The sequence below is a fragment of the Bubalus kerabau genome, chromosome 6, assembly GCF_029407905.1.
Source record: "Bubalus kerabau isolate K-KA32 ecotype Philippines breed swamp buffalo chromosome 6, PCC_UOA_SB_1v2, whole genome shotgun sequence".
Lineage (NCBI taxonomy): Eukaryota > Metazoa > Chordata > Mammalia > Artiodactyla > Bovidae > Bubalus > Bubalus kerabau.
Genome location: NC_073629.1, coordinates 8,820,748 through 8,845,004, shown reverse-complemented (window position 1 = coordinate 8,845,004; position 24,257 = coordinate 8,820,748). Strand labels below are relative to the sequence as shown.

The window sequence follows — 24,257 nt, the reverse complement described above, 5'->3', positions numbered from 1 at the left end:
CAAAGCAAATGCTGGATACTTCCGTAGGCATGTCAAACTTGTCCAAAAACAAATCCCTGGATCTTTTCCCTAATACCTGTTCTCCCTGCTGTCTTCTTCATTTCAGAAAATGGCAATTCCATTGTTTTTCATTTCCTCAGCCCTAAAACTGTGGAGTCATGCTTGACTCCTGTCTCACAGTGCCACTTATCCAATCAACCAATCACTTTAGTGGTAGCTCGAAAATAGTGTCTGAGGGTTCCACACCCGTGGATTCAATCAACTGAGGATTGAAGATATTTTTATAAAAATTCCAGAAAATCCCCAAAAGCAAAAGTTGAATTTGCTGCAACTATTTATAGAACACTTACATTGTATTAGATATTATAAGTAATCTAGAGATGATTTAAAATATGTGGAAGGATGTGCATAGGTTATATGCAAACATTACGCCATTTTATACAGACGTGCGCATCCATGGGTTTTTGTATCCTCAGTGGTCCTGGAACCCATCCCTTGCGGATACTGAGAGACAACTGTATACCAGAGTTGAGCTACTACTCACCGCTTCCACAGGCTTCCCAGGTGGCGCTAGTGGTAAAGAATCTGCCAGCCTCTATGTAAGAAGCAGGTTTGATCCCTGGGTTTGGAAGACCCCCTGGAGAAGGATATGGAACCCGCGCCAGTATTTTTGCCTGGACACAGGAGCCTGGCAGGCTACAGTCCACGGGGTGGCAAAGAGTCAGACACAATGGGTGACCGAGTGCATCACTTTCACTGCCACCTTGTTGATCCAAGCAACCATTATCTCCTGCCTGGTCTTCTGCAATAATCGCTTAGCAGATTGTTCTGCTTCCTCCCTAATGCCCCTTAGTGCAAACTGAAGGTCTCTAATGGCTTCTCCTCCCTCTTATGGTAAAAGTCAAACTCCTTAAAATGACTTCCAAGGCCCAGCATGGTCTGCCTGCACTCCCAGTCATTTCTGATCTCATCTCCATCTGTTGTTCCTCCTCCTTCCTCCTCTCCACTCCAGGTACATTGGCTTCTTGCTGTTCCTCAGACAGGCTAGTGGCACTGCTGCTTCAGGAAGGGGGACCCCTTTCAGGGCCCGAGAGTGGGCTCTCATCTAACACTCAGAAATTAATTGTCTGAGGAGACACATGAGCTGATAAAGCAACAGGCTTTATTGGAAAGGGAACCTGGGCAGAGAGCAGTGGGGTAAGGGAACCCAGGAGAACTCTGCCACGTGGCTCCCAGTCTCAGGTTTTATGGTGATGGGATTAGTTTCCAGGTTGTCTTTGGCCAATCATTCTGACTCAGGGTCCTTCCTGGTGGGACACGCATTGCTCAGCCAAGATGGATGCCAGCGAGAAGGATTCTGGGAGGTGGAAGGACACATGGCGTCGCCTTTTGACCTTTACCGAGCTCTTCCGGTTGGTGGTGGCTTATTAGTTCCGTGTTCTTTGCTGGGACCTCCTGTTGTAAAATAACTCACATGCATGGCTACCATGGTGCTGGGCCAGGGTGGGCAGTTTCAGTCAGTGTGCTTCCCCTGACACTTCCACGCCTTGAAAGCTCTTAGCCTCCATCCATAGGCCTTACTGCCTTATCTCCGTCAGCTCTTGGCTCAGATGCCACCTTTCAGAGAGGGTTTTCCTGACCACTCTGTGTACAACTGTATTTCTCCATTCCCACCTGGCATTCACTACCTCCCTTCCCTGTCTTTGGTCTATAGCACTCCTCACCATTTAACATAATAATAATTTTCTAAAAGATTCTTTTTGATGTGGACCATTTCTAAAGTCTTTATTGACTTTGTTACAATATTGCTTCTGTTGTTTATGTTCTGTTTTTTTTTTGGCCACAAGGCATATGGGATCCTAGCTCCCAACCAGGGATCTCACCTGCTTCCCCCTCAACTCAGATTCTTAATCACTGTACCAGTAGGAAGTCCATAATAACATAATAATAGTTTTGTTTATTCATTTGTCTATCTAAATCCTAGAATGCAAGCTCAACGAGGGCCGGCTTTTCCTCTTTTGTCCTCTACAATTTCCTTAGCAACAAATACTTTTTGAATAAATTTTGATGACTTTTCTCCCTCTCTCTGATCTCAAGACTCACTTCTTCAAAAGGCTAAGAGATGTACTTGGTAATAGGAGGACTTGACAATTATGATGGTGATTCTAAGGGGATGGTACCTTAATACTTCCATTAATATCTAATATTCTGATTTTTCTTTTCCAGCTTAACACCAAAACATCCCCAGCAACCAACCAGGCACCTGGCCCTGAGGAAAAGGGTGAGTGGGGATGGGTTAGGAAGTTTATAGAGCAGGTAAATATAAGGACATGAAAACAAGTAGAGCTGTAAATCTGGAAGCTCCTAAAGTCAGATGTAACAGGAATAAGAATGTGATAAGTGAAACAAAACACTAGTTTAGGACCACTGTATCTATAGGCTTCCTTCTACTTGTTTCCTAAGAAGTAAACCTACCAGTATTTACTCTTTGATTTTAGAAACTGGCTCTGGAATGCCTGGAAACAGGCACACAGTGACAGGAAGAAACACATCAAATAATCCCAGACTCTGTCTCAATCAGAACTTGAGAGAAAGCTGGGGAAAGAGAGTGCGCTCTGGTACTCTGAATTGTTGTTGTTGTTTAGTCGCTAAGTCATGTCTGACTCTTCGCGACTCCATGGACTGCATCCCGCCAGGCTCCTCTGTCCATGGGATTTCCCAGGCAAGAATATTGGATTGGGTTGCTGTTTCCTTTCCCAGGGGATCTTCCCAACCCAGGGATCAAACTGGCATCTCCTACATTGGCAGGCGGATTCTTTACCACTGGGCCACCAAGAAAGTATTTAGGAATAAGTGATGACAGAAGACATTTGTCATCTTGGTTTAAGAGTTGCAAAGCTCCTGAATAATTACTATAACTAATTCTCAGCCCAGGTACCCTGACTCAAGCTCCTAGGAGATTATTAGACATTCTGTGTCCTAGCAAAGTTTGGGGGCTCACACAGAGTCTAAGCAGAAAGTGGACTTTAACCACTGTATTTGGGGCCTGGGGAAAAGGGCTGGGGCCCTTTCCTCATTAATGAAACTCTCAACTGTCTGCAGGGAAAGCTGGGAGTGCCAAGAAGACTGAGGATGAGGAGGAGGAGATTGACATTGATCTGACAGCACCAGAAACAGAGAAGGCTGCCCTTGCTATTCAGGGCAAGTTCCGGCGATTCCAGAAAAGGAAAAAGGATCCCAGCTCCTGAATAACCAGCCTTCCCTCTCCTTACACTCTGCTCCCTTCCCTCTCCTTTTCCACAGCTCTGACTCTCCTGTGTCTTTGTCTCTTTGTTCCACTAGCGTCTCATAGAGGCAGGTTCAACCGTTGTACATTATTTATTCCAGCCCCTCAAGCCATTGTCGTTGTAGAGGCACAAGGAACATAGGCAAGATGAAGAATTTAATAGGCAGCCCACTTGTCTAAGGGTGGACCATTTTCTCCTGGAGATACAGCCAGTATCTTGATCAGTACCTATGCCTTCCCTACGAGGTTGAAGAACAAGAGGATTTGAGGTTGAGAGAGGGATCCCTGATAATGTGGGAGGGAGGGGAATGCCTTCAGAGTAGGGTGCCCAGTGGTGGGGAATATACACTGTTCCACTGGTTACAAATGTTTCACTTCAGTTAGCATCTTTCCCCTTCACATCCTTCTCATCAGCACCTCAACTCCCCTCCTATGAGCTAAGCCACAGTGGGAACTGGAGCCTCCCTTTCCCCTAGGCAGACCTAAATCAAGCTGCTTCCATGTTAGTGCATGCTGAGTAGATTAGTTCCAAGGATGGGAGACTGGGACAAGGAAAAATTTCCTTCATCATGTTAGTCGAGAACCATAAGGGGCAGACATGGAAGAGGTTCAAGGGGCCACAGGCAGGGAAATGGGAAGATTCAGGAAGGAAAGAAAAATGAAGGAGGAGGAGGTCCTTAAAGATACAAGTTACTGCTGGTAAAGGTGTACTATGTAAAGGATTCCTGGGGCTTTGCTAACCTGCCTACCTCTAACCCCTCACGTCTAGATACCCTCAGAGGCCACACAAATCAAGTGACCCCTATAGTTCCCACCTGCCTCATGGTGGAGTCAGAGCAGAGTTGGAATAACCACTCTATGTGATTTTAGCATGTGTAATAATTATGAAAACAATAAAAAAAAAACCCTCAAGTGGAGCCGTTTGACCTCTACTTTTCTATATTTTTCTCTGGAGGAATATGAATGTAAGTCTGAGCTGGCCTCAGGGAGGTGGTGGAACAACTGCACAGATGCCACGGTGGCTCAGGAAACTGACGCTGGCCGAGAATTTGCAGACTGGAGCCCCCTCCTACCTTCTTTCCCTGACCTTGTCCTCACCTTGATTCACCACCCACACTGCCTTTATCTGCTGCTGTTGCCACCCCTGGAGTGCACCTGCAAGGGTGCTTGCCTCCTTCTCTTTCCCCTCCCAGCTCAGTGTATGCTTGGTGCATCTGCCTCTGGAAACAAACCCCATTGTCCTTGCTCCTTATCCCCGAATGACCTGTGCTAACTGTCCCTCCTTACCTCCCACTGTTTTATCAAACTTAGAAGAAGAAGTAGATGAGTCTGGGTCAATAGAGAGCCGCACTGTCACCCTGAAGATGTTAAACTATGAATAAAATCATGGCTTACATTGCTGAGAAAGGAACTCTATATATAGTAACTGGAAGACAAATGCTTAAAGATCAAACAAGGAACACTTTCTCTCTCCCGCTCTCCTCACTTCTTAGTATTGATTTAAGAATATAGAAGTTGAAGGACTTCCCTGGTGGCTCAGTGGCTAAGACTCTGAGCTTTCAATGCAGGGTGCCTGGTTCGATTCCTGGGCCGGGGACTAGATCCCACATGCTGTAACTAAAGGTCCTGAGTGCTGCAGCTAAGACCTGGAACAGCCAAAAATAAAAAGAATACAGAAGTTGAAACCATGCACAGCTCTGAGTAGGAAGCAAGGAACAATATCCCTGGAAGGCAACCTATATCCCAAAGTTTATCCATGCCTAACAACTCATTTTGTGCTTCCCTAGTGGCTCAGATGGGAAGGAATCTATCTGCCTGCAATGTGGGAGACCCGGGTTCAATCCCTGGGTCGGGGAGATCCCTTGGAGAAGGGAATGGCGACCCATTCCAGTATTCTTGCCTGGAGAATCCCATGCACAGAGGAGCCTACTGGGCTATAGTCCATGGGGTGAGAAAGAGTCAGACACAACTGAGTAATTAACACTTTCACAACAACCCATTTTACATTTGAAATCTGTTCTGAGTGCAGGACATCAGGGATGGTGGCTTTTAGTCCGGGACTCGGGGCCAAATAAAAGGATGACCTCCCTGTCACACCCAGTGTGTGTCCAGTATGTCCTGGTAAAACAGGAGGACTTCCTGTTTTGTTTCATGGACAGAAGATGGGGATCGAATGTTCTGCACCTTGGTCTTCCCCTGTGGACACTGAAGTAAAACAGGTGTTTCCTGTTCCTGGTGATACAGACGTCTGAGAGTCGACTGTCTGCTGTGCTTAGTCACTCGGTTGTGTCTGACTCTGTGACCCCATGGACTGCAGCCCGCCAGGCTCCTCTGTCCATGGAATTTTCCGGGCAAGAATACTGGAGTCGATTGCCATTTCCTATTCCAGGGGATCCTCCCGACCTGCGTCTCTTCGTCTCATGATTGGCAGCTGGATTCTCCATCACTGTGCCACCTGGGAAGCCCAGGTAGGAAGCAGAGAGTTGACCGCTGCTGAGCAGTGGTGGCTTTCTCTGGCACCGGTGCTCTCCTGTAGGCTCGCCGCCTGGAAGATATCTGCTGATTTGTTTTTTTTACCACATTAATCTGGAGCATGGTGCTGAAATGATTTTTTTTTCCCTTCACCCCTGCTCCAGAGTATTACACTTGTCCTCATACATTATTTTTTTTTAATTTTAAAAATTAATTAATTTACTTTTGGCTGTGGTAGGTCTTTGTTGCTGCGCTCAGGCTTCCTCTAGCTGAGCCGAGTGGGGGCTGCTCTCTAGTTGTGGGGCATGGGCTTCTTTTCACGGCGGCTTCTCTTGTGGAGCACAGGCTCTAGGCAGTAGCGGTGGCATGTGAGCTCTAGACCTCAGGCTCAGTCACTGTGACTCGTGGGCTTAGTTGCCCTGTGACATGTGGAATCTTCCTGGACCAGGAATCGAACCCGTGTCCCCTGCATTGGCAGGTGGCTTCCCAACCACTGGACCACCAGGGAAGTCCTCATGCATGTTTTAAAGAAAGGCTATGGTAGCAAAACATAATCTGTTGCTTTGGGAAAGATAGTTCAAACTGGAAAGAAAGGTTTAGGCAGCTTTTGCTAAACAAGTGGCAGTTCCCGTAAAAGTTCTGAAAGCTGCTTTCTATCTGCCCAGGCTACTTCTACCATGGAGCATTGAAATTGAGCCTCTGCTCTCTGATATATCTGTAACTCCTTCTTGGGGCCCTAGAATTCTGTCTTTCTGCCCTCTGATTCCTACTACTGGAAACATGATCCTTCAGTACTAATCACTGAGGAATTATTCCTGAGTGCTTTGTTTTGTGGAGCAAAACCTGCAAGTTCTTTGAGGGATCGGTGAACGCTTTTATAATAAGTGGTTAGGTAGAAGATACACACATTAGAAACAGTCAGGGAGGAAAGCAAATGCAGCTATCACACCTGTATCACTGAAAACTCTTTTGGTGTTTTTTCAGTTGTGTAGGAGTGGGAGCTGGGAGTCGGGTCCTGACAAAGGTGGAAGGCTGGAGATCTGAGCAATGGCTACTTTGAGATATGCTCCCAAAGCCCAAACTTGAGGTGAAAGTCTTCAGAGAAACTCAGGTAACCAAAGGGACAAGGATTCTGCTTCCCTGGACAACCGACTTTTAGGGACTTGGTGTCATTGTGGGGTAGGACTCTTCCCCTCTCCTTGAACTTGCCCCAGTATAGAGCCAGCTTTCCCACTTTGATCTCTTCCGTCGTTCACTGTTACAAGGAACCCCTGTTCTATTGTCCGTTTTGGAAGTTCCTTCCTGTCCACCTCTGCCTCTCTCTGTCTGCCCTTCTTGTCCTTGCTGAGTTTTCTCTATTTCTGGAGTTGTTTTCAGTGGGGGTGGCTCCTGGCAGCTCCTTTGTTCCTGCTGCCCTCTCCCTGAGAACTGGTCCTCACTGGAAGCACTCTCCAGTGAATTGCTGTCTTCCCATGTTAATCCCCCGCTCTCTGTGCCTCTGAAAACGGACGCTTTGGGGCTCAGGTAGTTTGTTGAGACGGACATCACTGGTACCTTCTGTTCTGGCTGTTTGGGTGGCCGTCCTGACTCCAGATCTGCAAAGGCAGAAAGTCACAATCCACAGATGGACAGAAAGTCAACCTGTTCACAAGGCTGCAGGAAATGCTTCTGCATTCCCTCTTGGACTACTTCCCTCCTCCAGGCACTGGGTTGGGGTGACATTGACAGCCCTCCCTCCTGCTAAGCATTTTAGCCTCCCTTGTTAGACTATTATTACTACTACTACAAATAGGCTTTTCTTAGGCCCTGACCACCTAGATCTTTAAGCATGAAGCAAGAGAGCCTTCTTCCCTAGATCACCTGAGTATTCTTACCTACACATAAAGTTCTGTTAACATAGGTTTCTTCATAGTGTCTTCAGGGATGTTCAACCCCCAAGTTGGGGCAACTCCATAGTTTTATGCTACCTTCAGGGCATGAATGGTGATGACAAGAGTAATATCTAGATTTGGAAAGTACTATGTGCCAGACCCTATTCCAAGTCCTTTTACATACGTAAACCCATCTAATTCTTACAACCCTATGACATATTATTCTCTTTTACACATGAGGAAACTGAGACCCACAGAGATTAAATAACCCTCCCAAAGCAAGTGAATAAGAGAGTTACAATCAGAACTCAGGCAGTCTGTCTCCAGAATCTGTGTTCTTCATATCACCTTGATAAAGGACTGGGTGAGTGAAGGATAGAGACCTTGGTTATTAAGGATGTTGTCTAGCCTAATACAGAGGGTAGAGAGGGCCAAGTTGCCCCTAGCTGAGCCCAGGCATACCTACTTGGTCCCTCACAGCCCACACAAGATCTAGACCCTCTCAATCCCTCATATTTCTAGAGAACCACCAGCCCTGGCTTTACCTGATCTGCCAAACTCCTCCCAGAGTTCTATCACTAGCTTGATCTCATCCAGCTGCCTCTCCTGGTATTCCAAGGAACACAGGGGAAGGCTCTCTGGAATTAAAAGTTGTTTGAAGTGAAATGAACAGAGAAATGGGGCTCAGAACTTGGGAGGCAGGACTGATATGCATGCTCAGAAAGGAGGAAAGGTCAACAGGCTCACATTAGGATACAAAGGTGAATAGAAGGGACTTCCCTGGTGGTCCAGTGGTTGAGACTCTGCCCTTCAATGCAGGGGACGTGGGTTCACTCCCTGGTCAGGGAACTAAAATCCCACATGCTTCAAGGCATCTGAGCCTATGAGCTGCACCTAGAGCCCCAATGCCATGCCACAACTAAGACCCATTGAATCAAAAAATAAATACATATATTTTTTAAAAAGGTGAATAGACGTGGGCATTATGAAATGAAATCAGACTGTAACTCCTGGGAGGGCGCTAGGTCTCACTTACCCCCCAAGCCAACAGGAGGATGGCTTGCGGAGTTATCAATGGGAGGATGTACTGCCCTCTAGGGGATGTTTTGGAAATCCATGGGGGTATTTTTTGATTGTCATGCTATATTGGGGGGTGGGGTGGGGATGGGTAGGGTTTCGTGGTTTTGAGTGCTCAGGAGCAAAAGATGTTATAACCTGGATAGTAACCTGCAATAAGCAGGATAGTGCTGCACAAGATAAAATTGTCCCACATCCCACATGTCCTTTAAAAATATCATTGAGGACTCCCCTGGTGGTACAGTGGGTAAGAATCCACCTGCCAATGCAGGGGGCAGGGGTTTAGTTCCTTGTCTGGGAAGATTCCACGTACTAGGGAGCAGTTAAGCCTGTGCGCCTCAACTACTGAGCCCACATTCCAGAGCCCACAAGCTGCAGCTTCTAAAGCCTGCACGCCTAGAGCCTGTGCTCTGCAGCAAGAGAAGCCACTGCAGTGAGAAGGCTGTGCACTGCAGTGAACAGTCGCCCCTCTCACCACAATTAGAGAAGTCCCTTGCATCAGTGAAGACCCAGCACAACCAAACATAAGTAAATAAATAAAAGTATTAAAGTAAATAAAAATAACGTTGGATATTAATGTGAAAAACCTGTTACAATTTGAGTGCACCTAGAATCCAACCTGATTTTACATATAAACGCAAAGTACTTTTTGCACCATTTTAAATATCGAGTTTCCCAGAAATGCAACTAAGATGTAGATTGAGGGGATTTATAATTTGTTTTGTTCAGATCTTTACCATGAATTGCTTACCGCTTCAGAAATCTGTGTCATCAACAACAGTGCTGCTTATGGCATCAGAGTCACTGATACCCATGCAAACCCACCAGTTGGCATTTGTTGCCGTTGCATTCACAGTGATTCTACACGTAGTTCAGGTCTCTGACTACTACATATACTACATACAGCATACTATATATGCTTCCAGTCGAGTTATGTCTGAATATTACATATTAAAATATTTATAATCTTATTATAAATTATTTTTTTATTTCACCTTTATAGTATGGTTAGAGTATTATATTTACCTTCTAAAATTATGTTTATTGTTTATATTATATACACATATAAATCCTGGGTAATAAAAGGGACACTGGGTCTGAGGGGTTTGGGAACTATTGCTCCAAGGTTTTGAAAAGCCATGCCCAGCACTAGCCTGAAGATTCAGGAATTCATCTTCCTCCTGCCTCCAACCCTTTTCTCTCTAACACAGCCCCTGAACCTTGCTGCCAAGCTGTAAGTTAGGGCTGGACACTCAGAGCGAGGCCACAGGATAAACAGTGGGGGGCTCCCCTGGGAGCCACACTTCCTGCCCGGAAAGGAAAGCCTTAGCAGGATCGTGTCTGTGTTGTGACGATGTCTGAATTGTAAAGCAGACAGCCGTAGACAGAGATCTAACCTGTGGGCGAGTTAGGCCCTCTTGCCTGAGTGTGCGTTGGGTGAGAGGTCCCCCACTTGCTTCGCTGAACAGAGGAAGAAAAAAGAGGAAGAGGATGGATGACTAGGAACTAACATGGGTGGAGCTTCTACTCCATGCCAAGTACTTAGTGGTGTCGTTTATATCTTCAATTTCTTCTTTTAAATGCACCATAGGGTAGATATCAGCTTAACAAAACTCAAGGTTCTGCAGTCAGGTGATTTGTCCCAGGTCACAGAGAGCCACAGCAGGAATTAAAGCAGGACTGGTTTGATCTCTGTTTTAGATCTTCCCAAAAACAGGGATGAGTTCCTTCTTTAGACAATTCCTAACTTTTGGTTCTTTTAGAATAAGCAAAAAGATTTAAGTGAATCAGAGATTCTGTTGAATTTTTATTCTACCCTTGAGAGAGTCATTTCCTAGACAGGTTGATAGGGAGTCTAGGGGTCCCCAAGGAGAGAGGGGTCTGGAATTCTCAAGGAGGAAGAAAGGACAAACTTTTTTTCTTTCTCCACATTCCTAAGGATTATATAACAATAATGTATCCTGCCTAAGGACAGTCTTTGGATTAAACCTTCTGTTATCTTAAAATGTAAATTATGGGAGTAGACCTGGTCTTTACAAGGATGTATCCTGCCTGAGGACAGTGTTATCTTAAAATGTAAATTGCCTCCAGACATTCTTTGGATTATATAACTTCATTGTTAACACTAGCAAGGGGGTACTCTTTCTGCCCCCTTCTGATGCCTATGTCAGAAGCTTTCTCTATCTCCTTTATACTTTAATAAAACTTTATTCCACAAAAGCTCTGAGCGACCAAGCCTCCTCTCTGGCCCCGGATTGGATTCTTCTCCTCCAGGGGCCAAGAATCCCGCACCCTAAAGCAATGTTAAAGAACATTCGCACACATCACTTCAGCTTCTAAGACCTCTCTCTCACTGTGTACGCACACATCTGCTAAGACCTAGACTCCCCGCTTTTGTTGGGGAGACCACACATGCAGCTTCACCCGCACTGGCTGATGCCTCCTGAGGAGGAGGAGTTCTGATCCTTTTACTTCTTGTGCGTCCCTAACCAGGAGGCAGGAGAGCCAATAAAGACTCCCCTATCTCATGGAGCCTGGCTCAATGGACAGGATACTCTGCTCTTCATGTAATTTCTCACAAGAACTTTGCAAACATTACATGTTCCATTTATCTCAATACATCAAAACTGTCTTCTGGGACTTCCCTGTTGGTTCAGTGGCTAAGATTTTACTTTCCCAATTCAGGGGGACACAGGTTCAATCATTGGTCAGGGAATTAGATCTCACAGGCTGTAATTAATACTTCTGCATGCTGCAACTAAGATCCAGTGAAGCCAAGTAAATAAGTGAATATTTGTGACGTAGATTTTAGTATAACCCATCCCACCACCCAGCTCTATTGACACACAACATTGTATAAGTTTAAGGTATACAGCATGACGATTAGACACATTTATAAATCACAAAGGACAACCACCATAGTATTAGCTACTACTATATATCATCACGTAATTACCAATTCTTTTTTCATGCTGAGAAATTTAAGATCTACTCTCTTAGCAACATTCAGGTATATGACACAGTATTATTAGCTATTATCGGCATGTTGTACATTTGATCCCCGAACTTGTAATCTTATTGATACATTGGTATAACTTATTTATTCACTTTTTGCTGCCTTGTGTCTTTGTTGTGGCGGGGGCTTTCTCTAGCTGTGGTGGGGGTAGGGAGGATGTTGTGCTTTGTGGTGCACTGGTTTTTCATTGTTACCGCTTCTCCTGTTGCAAAGCGCGGGCTCTAGAGTGTGCAGGCTTCAGGAGTTGCAGCACCCAGGCTCAGTAGTGGCGGCTGGCAGGCTCTGAGACGCAGTAGTTGTAGAGCACTGGCTTAGCTGCCCCGAGGCATGAGAGATCTTCCTGGACCAAGGATCTAACCCATGTCCCCTGCACAGGCAGCCGTATCCTTAAGAAGTTATACCAGGACTTCCCTGGTGATCCAATAATTAATAGTCATATTTGTTAATTCCATTTTTCTAAGGGAAGAATACACTAAATTACATGGTAAATATTAGGAGGGCTTCAGGACTAGAAAGATAAATATAACTTAAAGTCTTCCAGATGACTTCAAAGTTGAGTGCGTAATATATCAAGAGCAGAGGCCAATACTGAGTCCCTGACATGTACTATTTCTTGTGGGGATCAGCCAGACATTTGATGTCAAGTTAATTATATTGGATTTCTTTCTTCGTGGAGAGGGCATAGATTTATCTTTACTGAAACAGGCACATTTTGGACATGCCAGCACCAGCATTGGTAGATCCACAGATACGCCTTATTCATAGTTACGATATTGCCCATAGCATTGTGTCCAATCAAGGAACTTACTTCATAGCAAAGGAAATGTACTTGTGCTCATTAAATTAAGTGATCTCTCCATGTACCCCATCTGAAAGCAGATGCTTATTTTAAATGTAGAATGTTTACTGAAGAGTCACAGCAACGGTTGGGAGACAATTCTCTGAAAGTACGAAGTTATGTCTTACAAGATGTGATATAAGCTTTGAATCAGGGACGATTACATGGTGTTGTCTCCCTCATGGCCAGAATATAAGGGTTCCAGAGTCAGAGGCTGAAAGTGGGGGTGGCTCTTTCACTATTATACCCAATTATAATTATACCCAAGTGTAATATACACTTACAGAATTTTTGTTTTTCCTAGAAACTTTGAGCTCTGCTGGTTTGGAGAACTTGGGTTCCAAAATGAGAATGCTTATACCATTAGACACTATGGTTCCATTGAATTAGAAGAATCTGCCACCTAGTCATTTGGGGGTCTATATATCACTGAATCAAGAAGCAAAGAAAAAAAGTGATTACTTGGCTCTCTGGTGTGATTGATCCTGATTCCCTAGGGGAGATTGGGATGCTGCTACACAATGAGAGAAGGAGAGCATTTCTGGAGCCCAGGAGAGTCTCTGGGGCACTTCCTTGCCTGGTAGTAAAGGTTAACATAGCAACCGAAGGGGGAAAAAAAGGCAGCACAGACCTTGAGTTGGCAACGAAAGCTTTGATCATTCTACCACGTAAAGAACCCTGACTATCTGAAGTTCTGGCTGAAGACATGGGAAATATGAGATGAGCAGTGGAAGTGGTTCAGAGATGTCAGTTATGGCTTCCTAACCAATTACAGAAATGAGGGCTGTTGTAACTTAGCATATTTTCTGTTTGTTTGTTTTAGGTGTTTGTCTAAGTAACCATTTTATTCCTCTTTCCCTTTCTTTCCATTTTTGTTATTATACAAGTTGTTGGAAGTGAACTTCCCGATTTAGTCTTCTTAAAAATTCTTATTTTTGGCTGTGTTGGGTCTTTGTTGCTGCACTTGGACTTTCTCTAGTTGCCTCGAGAGGGGCTACTCTTTAGTTGCTGTGTGTAGGCTTCCTGTTGTGGTTGCCTTCTCTCATTGTGTAGCATGGGTTTTAGAGTGTGCAGGCTCAGTAGTTGTGGCGGCTGGGCTTAGTTGTCCCAAAGCATGTGGAATCTTCCTGGACCAGGGATTGAATCTGTGTCCCCTGCATTGGCAGGCGTATTCTTTACCAATGGACCACCAGGGAAGTCCCTAGCACTTCTCTTTAAAAAAAATTTTAATTTATTTATTCGAGTGTGTTGGGTCTTAGCTGCAGCATGCAGGATCTTCGTTATGTCATCCAGGATTTTTTGTTGCAGTACCTGGACTCTCTAGTTGTGGCAGGCGTGTTCCAGAGCATGTGGGTTCAGTAGCTCCAGGGCATGTGGGATCTTAGTCTCCAACCAGGGATCAGACCTGCATCCCTTGCATTGCAAGGTGGATTCTTAACCACTGGACCACCAGGGAAGTCCCACACAATTTAGTCTTTTTTTTTAATATTTTTTTATTTGGCAGCATTGGGCCTTAGTTGTGGCGTATCGCATCTAGTTCCCTGACCAGGGATTGTGGTGTATGGGATCTAGTTCCCTCCCAGGCCCCCTGCATTGGGAGCATGGAGTCTTAGCCACTGGACTACCAGGAAAATCCCTACCATTTAGTCTTTAGATAACAAAGAATTCAGTGGGACTCTGTGTTTGATGAGTAACTAATATAGCCAGAGAAGAACACGGTGACTGGTGGCCTGTTTGAGGAACTGTGAGAAACTCTGGGTGTAGTCTGAAATGAAAGTGAAGTCGCTCAGTCATGTCCGACTCTTTGTGACCCCATGGACTGTAGCCTACCAGGCTCCTCTGTCCATGGGATTTTCCAGGCAATAGTACTGGAGTGGATTGCCATTTCCTTCTCCAGGGGATCTTCCCAACCCAGGGATCGAACCCAGGTCTCCCGCGCTGTAGACTGACGCTTTACCGTCTGAGCCACCAGGGAAGTCTGGGGTGTAGTCTGACTATACCTCAATTCTGCAACTTCACTCCCACTCATAAATGTCCAGTTTCTTAGACATTATAAGACAGAGCAGGTAAGACAGAGTATGGTAAGAGTGATCAAGCAGGTAAGGAAATAAGAGTGATGAGAATTCAGGCTCTATCTAAAGGGAAAAAACAATATTCAGTTCTGCATGATTGTTGCTATGTGATGACCAAATGTAGCTTTAAATAAACAAACACATCACATGGGACAAACAAAAGATGTCTTTCTGGTTGTTTCAGTCTCTACTTTAAAATTAAGTCACACACACACACACAAAATAAAATAAAATTAAGTCACATGTGCTGTGCTAAGGCATATCCAGCTCTTTGTGGCCCTATGGACTGTAGCCTGCCAAGCTCTTCTGTCCATGGAACTTTCCAGGCAAGAATACTGCAGTGGGGTGCCAATTCTATTCCAGGGAATCTTCCCGACCCAAGGATCAAACCCAGGCCTCTTGCATATCCTGCATTGGCAGGCAGACTATTTACTGCTGGTGCAACCTGGGAAGCTGCATCTCCCAAATGTGTGTGTGTGTTGGTTGCTCAGTCATGTCCAACTCTTTGCAACCCCATGGGCTGTAGCCAGCCAAGCTCCACTGTCCATGAAATTCTCCAGGCAAGAGTATTGGAGTGGGTCGCCATTCCCTTCTCCAGGGGATCTTCCTGACCCAGGGATTGAACCTGGGTCTCCCTCATTTGAGGCAAATTCTTTACCATCTGAGCCACCAGGGAAGCCAAAAAGGTAGGGGTAAAGCCGTGCGAGTGTGTTTCAAAAAAGCCAAGTGATGAAGTGTCATCCAAAAGAGGAAGTGGCCAATAATGTCAAATGCCGCTGAACAGATGAGAAGGGCTGAAAAATGACTATCGAATTTGGCGAAACGGTCATCCCTAGTGCCCTTGGACAGGAGCAATTTCAGTAGAATGGGGGACAGAGGGTTGAAGAGGGAATGGGAGGTTGGAGACAGTGCCCTAGACTTGTCCAAGCAGCTTTGCTATAGAGGGAAGCAGAGAAATGGGACAGTAGCAGGAGATGGGAATAACAGAGATACTAGATTATTATGTGAAGAAGTGCAAATACATTTGCACTGTATTTTTCTCCATGGTTACCAACTGTCTTTTGGTTTCATTTATAATATATTCTGCCTTTAAAGAGGTTCAAGATTTCATGTACTTCCTTTAAGATTTTTACATTTTTTTTCATGTACTTCCTTTAAGATTTTACTTCCCTTAAGATAAAGGCCCTTATTTAAAGGCCTTTCCCATTTGAGGATTAAATGAATATGCTTATCTCCTTCAGATTCTTGTATTTTATTTCATAATATTTGGGTTTTATTTTTATATATGATGTAAGATAAAGATTTTACTTTGTTTTCTTCTAGACATATGTCAATATAACTATTTTTGATTAAATAATCCATTCATTTACCACTTAACTAGAATGTTATTTTTATAATATAGTATGTTCCCACACTTATATGCATTTCTGAAGTCTGCATTCTGGTTCACTGATAGATTCTTTATCTTAGATAGACTCAACTTTATTGAGTTGTGACTAAGCTTCCTCTATCTCCCTGAAAAAAGCTATATTGACTCTGTTAACTTTTATTTTATCAAAAAATTGTAGTAAAATACATTTACCATAAAATGTACCTTTTAATCATTTCAAGTGTATAGTTCAGTGGTATTAAGTACATTCCTAATGTATGCAACTATCAGCATTATCCATCTCCGTAACTCATCATCTCATAAAAGTGAGACTCTATCCTAATTAAACAGTAACTGCCCATTCTCCCCTTTCTCCAGCCCCTGACAACTACCATTCTACTTTCTGTCTCTATGATTGTGACTATGATAAGTAACTCATATAAGTAGAATCACAGTATTTGTCTTTTTATGGCTGGCTTATTTCACTTAACATAATGTCCTTAAGTTCACTCATGTTGTAGCATGTGTTAGAATGTTCTTTTTACAGCTGAGTAATATCCCATCGTATGTATAGATATACCAAATTTTGCTTATCTAGTCATCAATTGTCCATGGACTTTTGGGCTGCTTCCACATTTCAGCCATTGTGAATAATGCCACCAAGAACATGGGTGTACTAATAAATATATCAAGACCCTGCTTTTAACTTTTTAGATATATACCCAAAAATGGAACTGCTGGATAACATGGTAATTTTATGTTTAATTTTCTTTAGGAACTTCCTACTTTCCACAGAGGCTGCACCATTTTACATCCCCACAAACAGTACACAAAGATTCCAGCTTCTCCACGCCCTTGTCAATACTTTGCTTTGTTTTTGAAGACAGCTATCCTAATGGGTATGAGGTGGTATCTCATTATAGTTTTGATTTGTATGTGCCTAATAGAATCTATTGGGCTTCCCAGGTGGCACTAGTGGTAAAGAACCCAGCTCCCAATGCAGGAGACATAAGAGACACAGGTTTGATCCCTGGATCGGGAAGATCCCCTGGAGGTGGGGGCATGGCAACCCACTCCAGCATTTTTGCCTGGAGAATCCTGTAGACAGAGGAGCCTAGGGGGCTACAGTCCATCGGGTTGCAAAGAGTTGGACATGACTGAAGTGACTGTGTATGCACACACAATGGAATCTATTAGCTTTTACATTCAAATGAATTTGGGTTAATTTTCCTTTTAAGAGAAATGGAAGACAGCCCTTGAAATAAATGGAAGCACTCAGGGTTTTGCAAAACTGCTATTAAAAATCTTTTATTTAACCTTTTAACAAGATGAAGAAATGACTTATGAGACTCTTGGGTTTTTTGCCATCAGTAACCAGCAAGGTAAAAAGATACATATATGTTTTTCCAAAGTTATTTAAGGACTCTGGATATTAATGGTGTACCTAAATTAACATGCCAACAAACTAGCTAATGAGCTATTAATAGTATACCTAAAATGCAACAATGAAACATAATTGTGTGTGCATTTGAGTTTATATGAGTGAATGAAATTAGTGCTAGCTTGTAAAGTGTAATCCGTTAGGCAAGATTGAAAAACATCTGTAAAGGACTGATCCTTAATATCTTTGTTGTGTATCAGTTTATAAGTTACAAAGGTTTCCATACACAGCATGGAATCATGTGATTCTTACAAAAATCCTGGGAATTCAGCTGAGCTGGTATCATTATCTCAGTTGTTTACAAATGCAGAAACAGGCTTACTTAAATCACGTAACTAGCCCTGGGTCACACAGCTTGCGAGTGGCTGAGATATTTTAAGAATACACAGTTTGGCGAAGAGGGAATCTGTTATAACCCATGTAAACGCAGAGCCTGACACACAGTTTAGCACATAGTACAAGCTCACTGGATAGTTGTTGAATGTACGTCTATGTCTTATGAGTCTGTCTCACAGTTCTTTCCACTAGACTGCTGCTGCTGCTAACTCACTTCAGTCGTGTCTGACTCTGTGCGACCCCATAGACGGCAGCCCACCAGGCTCCCCCGTCCCTGGGATTCGCCAGGCAAGAACACTGGAGTGGGTTGCCATTTCCTTCTCCAATGCATGAAAGTGAAAAGTGAAAGTGAAGTCGCTCAGTCGTGTCCGACCCTTAGCGATCCCATGGACTGCAGCCTTCCAGGCTCCTCCATCCACGGGATTTTCCAGGCAAGAGTACTGGAGTGGGGTGCCATTGCCTTCTCCACTAGACTATGTAACCCCATATCATGAAATCAAATTCTTAACAACTGAAATCAGTTGGGGAAGAGTGGGACTGGGGATTAGAGGCAGGGATTACTCCCAGGAGAATGAGGAAACTGGAGATGGAGGCAGCAGCTTCTGGAAATGTCAGTGTTTATTAAACATTTAAGGACATTTGGGGGGTTTGAGAAGAAATATACAGGATGTAGAAAAATCTTAAGAATCCCCTGTGGCTGGGAGTGCAACCTCTTCCCTTTCCCCCTATTTCCCATTTGTTTTTTCTGCTTTTTCTTTGATTATTTAAAAGCTATTTCTTAAGGCTCACTTGCCCCTTCCTCAACCCCTGACCTGTGAGGATCCTTTGTCTCCCTCTCTCCATTCCCGTCACCTTGAGTCCCAGAACAGTGCTCCAGAGTGGTCAGGGGGCACCATTCCTGTAGCTGAGGTTTGAGGATCAGGAGCTGCTCTGCTTGGGCTGGCTCTCCATTAAGGATTTAAAGGGGGGGTGGTGGTGGTGGTGAAGAATTGCAAAAGCCACATGACGTCATTGGTACTCAGTCATGGGGGGAGGGTAGAGCATGGGTACAGATAAACAAACAAAGAAGAATGGATTAAAGAATAAAAAATAACTAACAACCTAAATAAACCCTGAAGGAGAGTCTGATTTGGGTGACCTGGGTGTTAGCTAGGAGGGTAGAGTATGGAGCTTGACCACCTGAAGGAGGGGAGGGAGGGTCAGAAAGAAGAGAGCCAGAGGGACAGGCTAGCTGGTGCAGGGGATCGAAACATCAGGTGGCCTGGATTTGAGGCAGGGGTATCAAGGTCCCTTTCTTCTCGGCGCCAGAAGAACAGGCACCAAACACATAGTCCTTGGGGCAAGGGGAAGATAGGATGGGGCCTGGGCTTCCAGAAAGCCAGGGGGTGAAAGTGGGGGAGAATATGAAGTGCCTGGGTAAGGAAGTCTGGAATGAAACTTACATCTCAAAAGGAAGTGAGGGCAGGGCAGGGCAGGGCTGGGGAGCTAAGGAGGAAAGCACCTAGACGGGGGATAGAGGACCGGAGGTCCCCCTGCTCTGGCAGGGCCTTGGGGCAGGTGATCACTTTTCTGAGTCCAGGCCCATCATGTTCTTGAGGGCGTTCTTGAGGCTGGTTCTGCTGGGGGACTTGACGGCAGGCCGGAGCTCCGCGCTCTGCTCATCCTTCCGTAGCTCCATCTCGATGACCACCACCCGAGGGCCTTTGGAAGCCTCCGCCCCTAACCCCCGATCCCCCGCCCGGCCCGCTAACCGCTATTTCTTATCCTTGCGAGACTCCCCCAGCCCTTTAGTCTTCTTCTCACTGGCAGCTTTGGTGCTTCTGCTGTGGTCCAGCATGGCATACAGAACCGGCGTCTGTGGGGAGGAGCGCATGCATCAGGGACCCGTTGGGTAGGGCTTGACTGTTCCCAGCCCGCCCTCGACGGGCTGCCCGGCGGCTTCCCAAGCCCCGCTAACCTGCCGGCCGCGCTTTGAGGCGTCCTTCGCAGTCTTGTGCAATTTGCCCTTCTCCATGGCACTGCAGGGAAAGGGGGTGCTGTGGATTCGGCGGCTTCCTCTTCCCTTCCGCCCTCCCACCCATCGAAGTAGTCTCCGCTCAGAGGCCGGGAGTAGTGGGTCGGGGAAGGGGCGTCAGGCTCCGCCCTTTACCTGAGCCTCCTCTGCAGGGCCGCCTGCCTGCGTAGCCAGCAGTACCGAATCAGGTAGAAAAGCAGCAGCGCCAGCAGCACCACGCCCAGGACGCCCCCGATCACGGCTCCCAGCACCACCCCGTACCTCGTAGGCACTAAACGGGGCAAGGCAAACACGTGGGGAATGAGCAGAGACAAGTGTCTTCGGTTCCTAGCCACACACCTATTCCTTGCCGCTGGGGATCTAAGATATCCCAACAAGGCTGCCTTCTGCCCACTGTCCCAGAGCCTGAGGGGCATTAGCCCGGGCATTTTGCCCCTTGCCCCAGACTCTCAGCCAGGCCTGATCCCCTCTCTGAACTGCCTCCCATACTCCCGTCCCACCTCCTCTCACACCTTTTTCAAAGACATAGAGCGTGACCTGAGAGGTCTTGCCCACTATGTCTGGGGGGTTTTTGACGTCACAGGTGAAAGTGCCGTTGTCGCCATAGTCCAGGTTGTGTATGACAATGGAGCCATCCTTCCGGTGAGGGTCCCCTACCCACTGGATGCGCTCTTTGAAGGTCCCCACCTCATCGATGTAGGGCTGTCCCTTGGCGTAGTGGAAGATCTGTGAGGAATGAGGGGAAGCATGCAACTCTCGCCTCAGGGTGAAGGATTCTGGGCTGGAGAGGGTAGGGCTGGGGAGGGAGTGTCGGTGTTGGTAGGTCCCAGTCAGGGAGACAAGACTTGCCACTTACCTTGCCAAAGTTGGAGTTATGGCTCAAAAAGGATTTCCCCTTCCTTAGCCCAAGTTCTCTTTCCTGTGGTTGTTTGAAGCCCCCTTTCTGTTATGCAATCCCAGTATTTCCCCAGGCACTCACCGAGATGGCATCACGGCCCCCTTCCGGCTGGTAGCGCCAGGTGAAGGAGAGGTCATCTGAAACCCACTCACTGGACCAGAAGGAGCAGTACAGGGTCACCTGGGAGCCCACAGCACCGTGGACCTCCTTGTCTGTGTAGACCACAATGGCCTGGACAGGGGAGAGCACTGCAAACATAGGGGGGAAATCAGATGCACGTGTGGGCCCGGCAAGGCGTATAGAAGGAGTGAGACCAATGGGAAGTCAAGCCTGAGTCACAGACCATAGCGAAGATTGGGGCAAAAATGATGAATTCTGAGGCCCAGGTCTCTCTGGACTAATTGAATAGAAGAGTAGAAATACTGTGTTGGCTCAAGTTCTTCAGCATGTTTGACAGAGGAAATGAAATCAGCAGTACCAGAGTTCTCTGGAGGACTTTCAGACATTGGATTCAGTCTCCAGAATCTTCCTTTGCCTTTAGATCAGTATCTAATTCTTAAGCTATCCTTTAGATGCAGGCTTAATGATTTTTAAAACTTATTATAAATTATACAGGTAACACCCTGTGCATTCTTATAACTATGCAAGCAGTATAGATAAAGAAAGCTAAAGTCTGTCTTGACAGCTCCCAACCAATTCCTCTTCTGTGGTCTCCTTCCAGATAGAACCAATGTTATCAGTTTAATGTGTGATCATTTTCTCTGTATCAGACTCAACATAAACTCAAATAGTTTTGTTCTATGAAGCTTTTTTTAAAAAACATATATTGCATTACAGTCTACTTTTTTCCTTAAGAATATACGTATATAAAAGAATACAGGTGTCTGGGAGGGTGTTCCACATTGATGCCTAGTGATCAATATTATTGCTGCATATTATTTCATAGAATGGCAAACTCAAGTTTCTTGCAGAAAAGATGAACATAACTGGAGACTAGAAGTCTTTTTCCCTGGCCCAACTGTCCTCACCGCTGAATCCCTACTTTCCATACAATTGCTCCTGACTGGAAGGGTCAGGGAGGGGAGCACCTCATAGCCCTCTCAGGGGAAGCTGGATTCAAGCAGGAAACCCCCTCACCCCCACCCCAAGCCCCAAACTCAGATGACTCTGCTTGTGAGCCCTCTGTGGTTCTGATTTGACCCTCCTCACCCTCCTTCTGACCATTCTGGCCCAGTGCCACTCCCAAGACTCACCCATACAAGGAAGGCCATTCCAGGGAGATTATGTGTGTGGGTTGGCCCTGGCTGGGGGCAACTGTAGACCCTTTTGTTCTATGGGAGGGGGAGGAAGCAACCAAATAAATAGAGACCCATTGTCTGACCATTGACCAGTGTTGGGGGCTTATGCCTCCTCTCCCCTTCCCCCGAGCCCATCCCCAACTCCACAGTCCCAAATCTCCCACCTCAGCATGCAATACCAGTGATTCACCTCCTGGAACTCAGCCTTGGAGCCTTCTGGGGAATCCCAAATGTAACAAGTAAGCTTATTCATTGGATCTAACTTCTATTCCTCCTGTTCAAGTATAAACCACTGCCCTTCAGCTCTGTTCAATGGTTCTATGAGTGGGGCAGATGCTGGACAGTACCCTTTCTCCCTCGTAAACTCCAAGATTCCCTCTCCTCATTTCCCTCAGCATGCCCTTCTCCAATTCCCTATCCTTAACATTTTCTTAGGGTAGCTTCAAATAGTCCAGTACAGCCCAGAGGAGTCTAGATTCTGGGTTTAGCCCTAAAGGAGCTGACAGCAGAGAAATTCAGACATTCTAACCAGCTCTTCCTCCCCTCTCTCTCCCATTTGCCCTACTTCTCGCCCATTGCACCAGGCTTCAGGGCAGTTTGGAGAGGGGAAGGATCCATTCAGATAACCCTGCTTTGAGTTTTTCTTGCTCAGGCAGCATCTGCCATGGGAGGGTTTGGCCAGCTTCTGTGGAAGATAGCTTTAGATGCAACAAGACCCTAGAATCTGACGGAGCCTCCCTTGTCCTCTGTTCACCCACATAATGGACAACAGATGCAGAGTTAGAAACTGAGGCAGCAGATCCAAAGAGCTGGGACCACAACCCTTGGACTCCACCCTGAGATCACGTTCCCTGACTCTTTTCTTTGGGGAGACTAAGGTTAAGTTACCTCCTACACTACTGAGGAATGAGAAGGACCAGTTTCCAACCCCTATCCAGTCAAGTCCACCTTGGTTCCGGAAACACTCTACACTCCCTTCTCCCTTCACAGAATACCTTTATCTTAACAGCTTCTCTCCAAACTATATGTATATATATTTTTCTACAGATAATATCACCTTCCTGCTCTTGCTCATTCTTTCTTTGGTTGCAGAGGGCAGTGCAGCGAAGGCCGTGGAAAGGTTGCTGAGAGACAACCTGAGCCCCAGGGCTTCCAGACTGGGTCAGCTCAACTTACCCAAGGAGGAGAAGAGTAGCGCAGCCAGGATAGGACTGGGGCTGGATGAGGGAGCCCCAGGAGCCATCGCTGGGGCAGGGCTAGGGCCCAGAGCGCCTGCGCAGTTGGGAGAGTGGGGGACAAGGAACTGAGCGGGGGTTCCTGGAACCCGCTTAAAATCCCCCGGGACCCCAGTGTGAGGGGGCTGTCCTGAGCCAGTAACCAATTGCAGCCTGGCATGTGCAGTTGAGAGGTGGTGGGGAGCGGGGCAGAGTGCAGGGAGCAGAAGTGGCATTGTGTCCTCTGGGTGGAGGGGTTGGGGGTCACATACCACCCCACACACTGAAGGCTTTGTGTCTGCTGGCCTCCCCCTGGCCTAGGCTGGAATGTCATGTGGTGGGGGGGGGGTGAAGGAGAGGGACAGAAAAAGGGACACAAACACATTTCTCTGAGGGACAGATGGGCAGGAGAACCTGAGTCTTAAACCTATGAAAAGGGGTTTTTCCATAGTCTCCTTGCCTGAGAGTGGCTCCTCTAGGGCCCTGGGAGTTAGCGAGCCCCAGAGAAATTTGAAAACAGGATATCCCTACACTCTTGACTACTATGGGCTGGAATACAGGCTTCTTGAGATGACCAGGTCCTTTGGGAGTCTTTTTTTTTTCATCTCTCTGCATTTTGGGTGATTCTTTCCAGATAAAACCTTTTCTCCATGGGAAAATATCCAGGGGATAATCCTCTGATCTTACCCTTTTTCAGGAAGCTCTTCACTGCCTCATGCTGAAGTTTCAGTCCATTTCAGTTAAGAGCAAGGCAGCAAAATCACATTGAGTGCCAGCTACAAAGATGAGTATGTATGTGGGTAGTTGAGTAATAGAGAGAGGAATAAAAATTAAGATCTTCCTTCAAGGAGTTCAAAATTTAGTTTGGGGAAGTGGAGGGGGGAGAATCAGAAGACAAACCCATTAACAATGAACTATAATAAACCATGATGCTTGGTATAGTAGTGTGATGAACAAAGTGCCAAGAGCATAAAGAGGGCATGCAGAGCTACATTAGGAAGATTAAGTTGTGTAACAGATATTAAACACAAAAATAACTTTCATTTAATAAATGA

General features: G+C 45.8%; 3 protein-coding genes across 3 annotated transcripts in view; 1 reads left to right on the top strand and 2 right to left on the bottom strand.

Moving 5' to 3' along the window:
• The window catches only part of PCP4L1 (Purkinje cell protein 4 like 1), a 28,179-nt gene extending 23,888 nt beyond the window's left edge, over positions 1–4,291 (top strand). The window contains exons 2-3 of the mRNA XM_055587359.1: positions 2,227–2,281; positions 3,103–4,291. Coding sequence (XP_055443334.1) covers positions 2,227–2,281; positions 3,103–3,248 — 201 coding nt within the window. The 3' untranslated portion in view covers positions 3,249–4,291. The remainder of the gene's footprint in view (positions 1–2,226; positions 2,282–3,102) is intronic.
• Positions 1–24,257, bottom strand: part of PFDN2 (prefoldin subunit 2) — a 185,846-nt gene that overhangs the window by 155,405 nt on the left and 6,184 nt on the right. The window lies entirely within an intron of this gene.
• On the bottom strand, positions 17,274–23,279 carry MPZ (myelin protein zero). Its single transcript, XM_055587337.1, has 6 exons — positions 23,165–23,279; positions 20,772–20,938; positions 20,305–20,518; positions 19,928–20,063; positions 19,736–19,796; positions 17,274–19,633 (listed from the first exon to the last, which is right to left on the bottom strand). The coding sequence occupies exons 1-6, from the start codon at positions 23,229–23,231 to the stop codon at positions 19,532–19,534; spliced, it is 747 nt and encodes a 248-aa protein (XP_055443312.1). The 5' UTR covers positions 23,232–23,279; the 3' UTR covers positions 17,274–19,531.

What these genes read in the sequence shown, in the direction of transcription:
- MPZ (XM_055587337.1), bottom strand. Translation starts at nt 23,231, where the DNA reads ATGGCTCCTGGGGCTCCCTCATCCAGCCCCAGTCCTATCCTGGCTGCG. An exon ending in GCTACTCTTCTCCTCCTTGG is followed by an intron (nt 20,939 to 23,164) that starts GTAAGTTGAGCT and finishes CTATGTTTGCAG; the next exon opens with TGCTCTCCCCTGTCCAGGCC. An exon ending in CCTCAAAGCGCGGCCGGCAG is followed by an intron (nt 19,634 to 19,735) that starts GTTAGCGGGGCT and finishes TCCTCCCCACAG; the next exon opens with ACGCCGGTTCTGTATGCCAT.